Source organism: Alosa sapidissima, chromosome 15 (genome assembly GCF_018492685.1).
Source record: "Alosa sapidissima isolate fAloSap1 chromosome 15, fAloSap1.pri, whole genome shotgun sequence".
Classification (NCBI taxonomy): Eukaryota; Metazoa; Chordata; class Actinopteri; order Clupeiformes; family Clupeidae; genus Alosa; species Alosa sapidissima.
This window is the reverse complement of record NC_055971.1, coordinates 11,155,163-11,165,234: the sequence shown is the minus strand read 5'-3', so window position 1 is coordinate 11,165,234 and position 10,072 is coordinate 11,155,163. Positions and strand designations below refer to the sequence as shown.

At 47.0% G+C, this 10,072-nt stretch overlaps 1 protein-coding gene across 1 annotated transcript; it reads left to right on the top strand.

Annotated features, from left to right (window-relative positions):
• Positions 1 to 1,322: 1,322 nt before the first annotated feature.
• tsr1 (TSR1 ribosome maturation factor) lies at positions 1,323 to 9,554 on the top strand. The gene is made up of 15 exons (XM_042063038.1): positions 1,323 to 1,477; positions 1,732 to 1,835; positions 1,934 to 2,162; positions 2,255 to 2,389; positions 2,762 to 3,177; positions 3,501 to 3,642; positions 4,387 to 4,583; positions 6,106 to 6,320; positions 6,709 to 6,868; positions 7,265 to 7,375; positions 7,712 to 7,844; positions 8,199 to 8,315; positions 8,628 to 8,768; positions 8,910 to 8,984; positions 9,283 to 9,554. Exons 1-15 carry the CDS (start codon positions 1,360 to 1,362, stop codon positions 9,459 to 9,461), a joined length of 2,472 nt encoding a protein of 823 aa, XP_041918972.1. The 5' UTR covers positions 1,323 to 1,359; the 3' UTR covers positions 9,462 to 9,554.
• Positions 9,555 to 10,072: the final 518 nt, after the last annotated feature.

Genomic DNA, 10,072 nt, shown 5'->3' with positions numbered 1-10,072 from the left:
CCTAAAGGTCTGTGTGTTTGTTAAAATCTCCGACCTGAGACTATACAGACATGTATATTACATTTAACCCTCATGTTATCCTTGGGGTCAATTTGACCCCCAAGCAACGTTTAACATCATAAATTATATGGTTCACTTTTTTTTTTTGCTTCATGTTTCATGACTTTTCCTCAATTGAAGGGTACAACAGAGTTAGCATGACATTTGTACAACAATTTGTTTTCAATGTCCTGTACAAATATTTTGTACATTGATGTTCCTTGGGGTCAGTTTGACCCCAGCTGTATGAAACATAGGATACATGAATATTTGACACATTATGGATATTATTATTTGAATAGTATGAGAACATATTGTTATTATCATTATTACATACACAAGTACATATTACATATAAGTCATTTTGGCACTGTATAAGTCAAAAGGGGAAGCAACAGCAAGCCTTTGGGCTGCTGACACTGGATGGGCAATATTGCCAGCCAGGGTTCCAAGGTTCATAAAGGGGTGTGTGGGGGGGTTTGTAGGGCTTTTGATGGTAAGATTTGAGGATAACACAAGGGTTAAAAAGCTGTGGCAAAGGGATTCAATGAAACTAAAAGATGTAGCCTAGTAATGTAGCCTATACACCAGGCTATAATATAGCCACATAGGTCTAATATGGATTTTTTATTCCCAATACAAAGGCTTCCAGAAATAGGATAGAATAGAATAGAATAGAATAGAATAGAATATCTTTATTGTCAGTACACAGGCACAACAAGATTAAGTTGGCAGCATCCCATTCCCAACACAATTCCATGAAAGACAATGATTAATAGCAATGATTTATCAAACAGTAGTCCTATAGTCAGTGTCCAACAAGGCCTAAATAGTACAACAGCTCAGTGCAAAACTTGAGTGATGCATGGCAGCCATTATGTGCCAGAATGCTCACCACACACACACACACACACACACACACACCACCTTGAGGTGGAGAGTGAGGGAATACATTAATGAACCAATGACACTGGGGGATGATTAGGGGGTCAGATTAATGAGCTAGGTTGAAAATTCAGCCAGAACACCAGAGAACCAGTATAAATGCCATGGGATCTTCAATGACCACAGTAAGTCAGGACCTTAGGAGTCAGTATACATGTATGTACATGTATATTCTATTTTTAAATGAAATTTTAATTGAGCGAGTTTAGTTTGTTTTGGGCAAAGACAGGATGATCCGTGTTAGCTGCAAGGCCTGTTCCTAGACAGCAGGTGGCACTCACATAATTATGTAAAACGAAATCAACAGCACGCGAAGAAAAAAGGCCGCGCATGAAAATTACGTCATCTAAAGTTTGGAGTACACGTGGGAAGAAGATGGCTCCGAGTGAAGATCAACAACAGGCACACCGGCCTGGAGTTTTTAAACAGAAAAATAAAACACACAAGCATGGCAAGCATCGGACGAAAGGCGAAATTGGGCGGGAGAACAAAGGTGAGATTATTAATTGGCTTTTAAGGCTATTGTTGATGATTAACGACATCGTTAGCGGTAGGCTACTAGCTGACATTGCCATATTCACACTTGGAACCACCACGTGTGTAATAACTCCATATGCTCTAAACCGACGTGACATGTGAGATAATAATAATAATGTGATAATAATGATCATTCCTGAGTTTGTTGTTCGTGCGAAAAGAGAGTGGTCGACTTAACGAAATGTAACAATAAGTTGTGGTTATTGACAGGCCGTGTTGCAGTCATGGCACTTACTAAGAAACAGCGGAGAGAATCGAGAAAAATGGACCGAAGACACAAAGCGAACCAGATACGTCGGAATAAGAAGGATATGGTAAGGAAAATGCATACGCGTGAATTGTTCTAACAATAGGTTATCCGTCATACGCGCCAGCATCATTGATGGGTGAGATATTCCGGTGTTTTGATTAGGTCCTGACAGAGAAACGGCGTTTGGGCAGCAAAGATGGACCCCCACATTTAGTGGCAGTCGTAGCACTCCATGCTGATGTGGATGCTGCAGCTGTGACACGGTTGCTCAGAGCAGAGGGGGCCGGTGGATTGGTAAGGGACGATCAGGGAGTGAGTGGGGCAAAGGACAGTTTTGGAATGATCCTCCCCCGATTTAAACAGAGGTTCATCTTTCACCGACCAGACCCATGTGAGTAGCAAATTAATGTTTAGGTGTGATTAGATTTCTGCTATTTGTATGTTGTTTAAGATCTCTATAATTGTCCTGCTCTCACTTTACAGCTGACCTTCACTCCCTCCTTGATGTGGCAAAAGTTGCAGACAGTCTCATCTTTGTATGTGAGCCTTCAGCTGGTTGGGACAGTTATGGAGATTACTGTCTGTCATGTCTATTTGCACAGGGATTGCCAAGCCATGGTAAGCTTTTGGTAGATCCATCTTCACCTTAGTGAATCAACTATTGCTCAGTGGCAATAGCAATGTTAATGTTAAAAATCTAAAACAAAAAAGAGGGAATGTCCACACACTGAAGTTTAGCTCCCCAGTTTTTTCATTAAAAACAGCAATGTTTTAAACCTGTCTGGATCTTCTTAAGGCAAATGTTAAAAACCGGCAATATCACAAGCAAAATCCCTTTGTCAGGCTGAATTTTATACACAGTTGTCTGTCACCATAAGAGCACTGCATTCACATCCTTACATTTCAGTAACTTCCATATGTCATGGCATTCAAATGGAGCATGGTGAGTGGTGATGGCTGTCCTGCAGTGACCTTTTTGTTGTACCTCAGCTCTGGTGTGTCAGGGAGTGGCTGTGAAGAAGCGCGCCGACTGTCGGCGGACGCTGTCCAAGCTGGTGGAGTCCCGCTTCCCCGAGGCGCGCCTCTTCCCGCTGGACTCCGACCAGGACGCCACGCTGCTGCTGCGGCACCTGAGCTCCCAGCGGCAGAGGCGGCTGGGCTTCCGCTCCCGCCGGGCGCACCTGCTAGCGCAGCGCGTGGCCTTCGCGCCCAGCCCCACAACAGGCCTGGGCACGCTGCAGGTGTCGGGCTACATACGCGGGCGGCCCATGCAGGTCAACAGGTTGGTGCACATCGTGGGCCACGGGGATTTCCAGCTGAGCCAGATCGACGCGCCCGAAGACCCGCTGCCCATCCAGGCTACAGCTCCACGCCCCGCTAAGAAAGGAGGAGACGTGGAGATGATGGTGAGTGAGGGAAGGAAAAACTCCCATTCATGCAAACAAGCATACTTTAGTGGACAGTTTGAGGGTTCAACTTCTGAGTATTTATTCTGTTGGGATTTGTAGTCTGGGAGAAGATCAATAGAATAGTGCTTGTTAGGTATGTAAGTGAAATTGTTGTTCAAACGCCTAGAAGATTTTTTTTTGTTGTTCAAACGCCTAGAAGAAGTTTTTCCAAAGTGCTTCAGGAGTCGTAGTTCTTTGTAAGTGCTGGTCGTGGACTCCTAGTTGCAGTTGGTGGGCTGTGGGAGATGCTGTAAGAAGCTGTGGGCTTTGTTTGTTTTCAGGATGGTGGAGATGGGGGTGTGGTGCGGGTGCTGATGAAGGCTGACCCGGCCAAGAGGCAGAGTCTGCAGGCGGAAGCGGAGGTGGACCCCATGGATGGAGAACAGACATGGCCCACTGAGGAGGAGCTGCAGGAGGCCGATGGTAAGTGTGTGTGTCTGTGTGTGTGTGTGTGTGTGTGTGTGTGTGTGTGTGCTTGCATGGAAAGTGGATTATGTACGGATGAGGACTATGCGTGAGTGGAAAGTTAGTGCACTCGTGATACATGGACGGTCATGGTCATATAGGGAGCAGGCATTCTTTTGGGGAAATAATGTGTGAGTGCGGCGCAGTGATTTTATATGTGTGAAATAATCGTGTTATTTTCAGGGTTACTGATATTGTTAGCACAGAATAGTTGAATAGTCAAAGTAGTCATACTGAATTTGACCATGTTGACATGAAATGCTAAATATAACCATAACATGAATCAATGTGAAAGGGGTTATGAAGGACCTTGGAGAATATGCTGGGATTCCAGCCAATTTAAGATTTATTCTAGTGCTGAGCCATTAAGAAATACACAGGATCTTCTCTAGCCCATTCTTACAGTCCCATAGACAGCGCGGACATGGTACATGGCGAGAATAAGGTGTTAAATCAATGACCTCTCTTCATGGACATGGCCATACAGGTGCTGTTGTCATTCAGACAACAATTGTCAGTTGAAAGGAGAAAATGTTATGTTTGTGGTTTTACCATGTGTCTTGTTGCATTTGTACCCAGAATGTTACTACAAACAACATTAGTTTTGTTCTCTTTAAGAAGTGCTTCCCCGTTGGGTTACATCACAAATAAACTCGACGTAAAATGAGGTCGCTCACTTTGTGTCCTCCAATCCTCCTCCAGATGAGCAGAAGAAGAGACGGGTGATGAAGGTGCCCAAAGGGACCTCGGAGTACCAGGCTGCATGGATCCTCAATGACGAACAAGAGAACGGAGACGACTATGAGGACGATGACGATGACAGCGTTGATGATGATGATGATGATGATGAAGATGACGCAGAAGACATGATGGAGGATGGAGAGGAGATTGATTCTCAGGTCAGAACAGAAAGACGAGCAACATTTGAATGAGTCTAGAATGGGAGTTTACAGGGCTATGCAAGAGGGCGGCACAGACCAGTTAACAACATGAGTGCAACATGTGGAGTACTTAATTAATATGTCTGTGGTGTGATACATTTTTCTTAGTTTTGATGACCTTGTTCCACTTAGTCATGTTGACAGTATTACAGTGGTTGTATACCACACAGTAGCCAAGCCCACTATCCTTTTTATAGAACTGCAACAGATTGTAGATGCTAAATTGTCAGTGAAGTATTTGTGACCTGACAGGGTGTAGTATGGAATTTATCCACACTGTCTGAATCATGGCGCAGGAAGTCACTGGTATGCAGGCTACGAGAAGTCTAATGTCTCAAGTGCTCAAGCTGTGAGAACAACTTGGTCCCCACGCCTTTGGAAGAACAGTCGGTGCCGCACATTGACCCAGCGTGGTTTGTTTGTGTGTCCGTTTCTATGGCGGCAGCGGTATCAAGAGGGGAGAGCGGGGGGCGGGGGGGGAGAGCCAGACAGGATGTGCTGGCCCTGAGGTCAAGCCGCTGTGGACCCCCTAGCGACGTCGTGGCCCACGGACAGATAGAAGATCTCTCAGGGTGGAGCCCCTGATGGGTAGAGAGAGAGAGAGAGAGCGAGCGAGCGTCCTACTCTGGTGACATCAGTGCGGGGGCGATTTCAGTCGCACGCCCCCACCCTCGACTGGACGGAACCGAGTGCATACGTGCCGGTGCGTCAGTGCGCCACGCAGCCCGCGGGCCCCTGTTTGTTTTCCCAGCGTCTGCCTCCCGAGCCCCTGTGCCAGGCTACTCCCCGACGCAACAATAGTGTTTGGAGCCGGGGTCCCGGGAGAAGCCTCGCCGGCTTCCTGCTCTTTAGACACGGCTTCCCGTCCAGGCCTGGAGAAGGGGGGGGGGGGGGGGGGGGGGGGGGGGTCGGCGGTCGGATGGCCATTTATTTATATCGGGGCTCGCACTTTGAACGCCAGAATGGGGGAAGCTCTTTATGTTGTAGTAGCAGGGCCCCACTCAATTTATTTTCATTGGGCTTGCAATTAGCATAGTGTTTGATGTCTGTGTGTATGTGACTAAAGGAGCACAAAAGAGAGGGCTTTTTCTTTCTGTTCAGTGGGAGATGGGAACAATGGGGGAAGTGGTAGAGGGGATGATGGTGGTGGTTGGTGATTATTATTATTATTGCACCTGCGATTGTTCGGCTTGGTTATGAGTCCGGTGTGAAGGTAGGGAGGGGGGGGGGGGGAGCCCCCCCACTGCTTGCCTTCCATGTCCGACCACACCAATCGCGTTTGGGTCAGAGAAGGCACCATCACCCTTAGTGGTGCACTTCAAAAGGGTATTTTGACTTTGAGGCACTTGCCGTTTATTGGACTTGTTATATCCGGTAATTCCCCACAATGTTGTATTTTTAGAGAGAGAGTGTGTGTGTGTGTGTGTGTGTGTGTGTGTGTTTGTCTAAGGCTTGTTGCTTTCAACCTTGTGTCTCTCAGGATGCTGGCTCAGGCTGTGGCTCCGGAGATGATGAGGAGGAGGAGGAGGAAGAAGAGCTGAAGTCCTCGGATAACGGTGGGGTCGACCAGCGCTACGACGAGGCCATAGATCCGGCGGAGGAGCAAGATGGGTTGAAGCGGTACCGCGAGGCTCGGGCCCACCAGATGTTCCCCGACGAGATCGACACACCTTTGGATGTCTCTGCCAAGACCAGGTAAGGGCTACAGAACCTCGGTGGATCCAGGAGAGTTCAAAGCAGAGTCCCCCCTCCACTCACACACACACACACACACACACACACACACACACACACAGTCCCCAGCTGACAGACCTATAACCTGGCTCACAGTGCTGGAGGCCCTTCACAGGCCAGAGCGTTTATGAATTGGACATTTCCTCATGTGGCCCAGGGGAGGTCTGCTAACCGCCTGGCCTCACCAGGGGAGGAAGGCCGAGGAGCACAAGCCGCCTGTCGGAGCACTCCACAGGCCAGGCCCCGGGAGCCATCTGGGTCCATGTGTTTGTGTCATACAGAGAGCAGGCCTGAATTATGCTTCATCTCTGTCTGATCCTCTCTCTCTCTCTGTGTGTGTGTGTGACAGGTTTCAGCGTTACAGAGGATTGAAGAGTTTTCGTACGTCCCCCTGGGACCCTTTGGAGAATCTGCCGTTGAACTACTCGCGCATCTTCCAGTTCCAGAGCTTTGAACGTACGCGTCGCCGTGTGCTGGCAGAGAGCAAGGAGGAAGAAGAGGGTGCTATGGTATGTGTCTTAGGAGTGTAATGCAGTGTGTGTGTGAGCAGTTATTCTGTAGCGGAATGTGTGTATGTGTCAGTATGCTGATATCTGTGTTCTGTCGATATATATTTACCAAGTGTGGAACAACATTGAAGCTTCAGTACACTAGGTGGCCTTGGAGAATACACTAAAGTACTAAATCTGCTCAGAATGACAAAGTGCTGATAAGTTTTAGTGGCTTCAGCTTAATTTGGGCAGCCAGGGGTAGACCGCTCTATGGGCCTGAACGTGTGTATTTGGATATTCCATGTTTCTTTACTCTCTCTCTCTCTCTCTCTCTCTCTCTCTCTCTCTCTCTCTCTCTCTCTCTCTCTCTCTCTCTCTCTCTCTCTCTGTCTCTGTCTGTCTGTCTGTTGGTAGGTGGGCTGGTATGTGACCCTGCATCTGCTGGACGTGCCTCCCTCTGTGCTGGAGAGTGTCCAGCAGGGCCGGCCGCTGGTGCTCATCTCCCTGCTGCCACATGAACAGAAGGTACAGCACTGCTCTCTCTCTCTCTCTGTTATAATATTATGATATAATATAATACAGTATATTATGAATATAGTGAAGGTTATTTATATGGCGCATTTCATACACAGGTCAGTCAATGTGCTTCACATAAACAAAAGCAAACAGTAATAGCTAATAAAAGCATATTTTATATAACAATATAAAATATACAAAAAAAAATATATAACAATTTAAAATGAAAATGAAAACAATTTAAAATGAAAATGAATATGGACAAAAATCTACAGAATCCAATATAGTATGACTAGTAATATTGACTGTAGGAACAGCCTCATGATAATACTCCACCCTCCACAGATGTCGGTGATGCACATGGTGGTGCGGCGGCACCCCAGCAACACAGAGCCCATCAAGTCCAAAGAGGAGCTGGTGTTCCAGTGTGGGTTCCGTCGGTTCCGCGCCTCGCCCATCTTCTCCCAGCACACCTCTGGTACTACCATCAGCCACATGGTCTCACGTTCGAGAGAACTTGTTGGTGTTGCCATTTCATCAGATTAGATAAGAAATACTTAATTCATCCCAAAGAAAATCTGACTGTCACAACAGCACCGTCCTGTGCATGTACACACACACACATAAAAAATAAAGATAAGTATAATGACGATGATGATAATTAGTTCATCATTGAAGTAAAATTGATCAAAACAGCATATTGAGGTGATGATGATTTTGAAGTGAGGTGTAATTTTGTGCCCATTTAGATGTCAAACTGCTGAGGGGCTTACTGTCGTTCTCAGATGAGAGTGACACTGACCTGTGTGTGTGTGTGTGTGTGTGTGTCCAGCTGACAAGCACAAGATGGAGCGCTTCCTCCGAGCCGACGCCCCCACGGTGGTGTCCGTGTACGCCCCCATCTCCTTCCCCACCGCGGGAGTCCTGCTCTTCAAACAGAGAGACAACGGTAAGGTCAGACGGTTTCCTCACCGCCAAGCACAGTGCCCACCGTCCCCACTTGTGTTCTCTTCCTGTCCACTGTGTGGACAAGCACAGCTTAGATCATTGTATGTTTGTTTCGGTGTAGAAGGAGATTGCTTGAGTAAACAGATAGATGGGCTAATTCTGTGCCTACAGTACACTTTTGTAAATGTGTGTTGACTGTTCCCCTATCGGAATGTGAGTGTAGATACGTGAGCGTGCGCGCGCACGCGTGTGTACGGAGTGTAAGGAAAATAAGAAGTGATCAGTCCGCCATGGGTGATGTTTTGGTCTGCAGGTATGCAGGACCTGGTGGCCACAGGCAGCCTGCTGAGCTGCGACCCCCAGAGAGTGGTGCTGAAGAGGATCGTGCTGAGCGGTCACCCCTTCAAGATCAACCGCCGCTCCGCTGTCGTCCGCTACATGTTCTTCAACAGGGGTGAGCGCTCACACCACAGCACTTGCAAACACACACACACACACACACAGACATACAGAATGTGTATCCTAAAACCCACAGAACCGTGGAGCAATTGAATGCATGTAGGTGTTGTGTGTTCATGCCTCCTTTCTCTGGCAGAGGACATCCTGTGGTTTAAGCCGGTGGAGCTGCGTACGAAGTGGGGCCGAAGAGGCCACATCAAGGAGGCTTTAGGTGAGCACTAATCTCCGAACCTCAGAACCGGCAGGATCACTTCTTATCCTCGCACTAATCTCCTCTGGAAATGTATATTACAGCAACCTGTACTCCAGACCTCAAGGGTTCGCTCGCATATGCCTGCGCAAAGTGGTTTATGTCTAGATTACCTGATTATCAGGGCCATAGGCTTCTAGGGGATTAGGGGGAGAGCACTTTGGATTCAGAACTGACTGGATGGGAACATTTGAGTGCTTGCGAGATAAACTCATTGTGTGTGTGTGTGTGTGTGTGTGTGTGTGTGTGTGTGTCCCAGGTACGCACGGGCACATGAAGTGTGTGTTTGACAGCCAGCTGAAGTCTCAGGATACCGTGATGATGAACCTCTTCAAGCGAGTGTACCCACGCTGGACCTATGACCCCCACGTGCCACTCCCCCTGCCCTGGGTCAAGCAGGAACAGGAAGTGGACATGAGCGAAATCGACATGGAGTAGACCAGGAACGCATCATCCAAACAGTGTCTAAGAGTGGAGTGTCACTTTAAATATCACATGTATGTAGTAATAAACCTACGTTTCAAATCCAAAGAAATGGTTTTTTTTTTGCGGTTTACGTTTATGTTTTTGATTGAAACAGTGAAAAAGCATGGCATGAAATGTGAGTTTAAGACATGGCCACTAGATGGCAGGCATGTACTGGATAGAGAATGAGGAAGGCCCTCTAGCCAATACTGGATGAGATGCACAGCAGAAACTACACGACTGATTATCTTTTAATGGGCTCGGCGCAAACTTAACAGGCCTGAAAATCTCCGAAGGGTTGGTATTGCAAAAGCACGCAGATAACATCTTAAATGTTTAACTAGATGTGGATATGTTCTTGAGGAAGGAGTCCATGTGGATTTCATTACTGTGATATCAAGTGTTGTTATACTCAAAACCTGGGGTTCAGTAGTTTGTACCGCATCAAATTCACAAGCCCAATGTATTCTCAAAAATCCATAGTAGGCCACCCTTTAATTTTTTAACAAGCAAATGTGCTTCTTGTTCTCCCTCAGTTGTCACTAAACAACCGATTTAAGAGCTGCAAACAACCGTTAATAACC

Bases quoted from the DNA above. Each gene is read 5' to 3' on its own strand.
- tsr1 (XM_042063038.1), top strand. From the start codon at position 1,360: ATGGCTCCGAGTGAAGATCAACAACAGGCACACCGGCCTGGAGTTTTT. The intron at 6,321-6,708 runs GTAAGGGCTACA...TGTGTGTGACAG, and splicing joins GATGTCTCTGCCAAGACCAG to GTTTCAGCGTTACAGAGGAT. The intron at 7,845-8,198 runs GTACTACCATCA...GTGTGTGTCCAG, and splicing joins CTTCTCCCAGCACACCTCTG to CTGACAAGCACAAGATGGAG.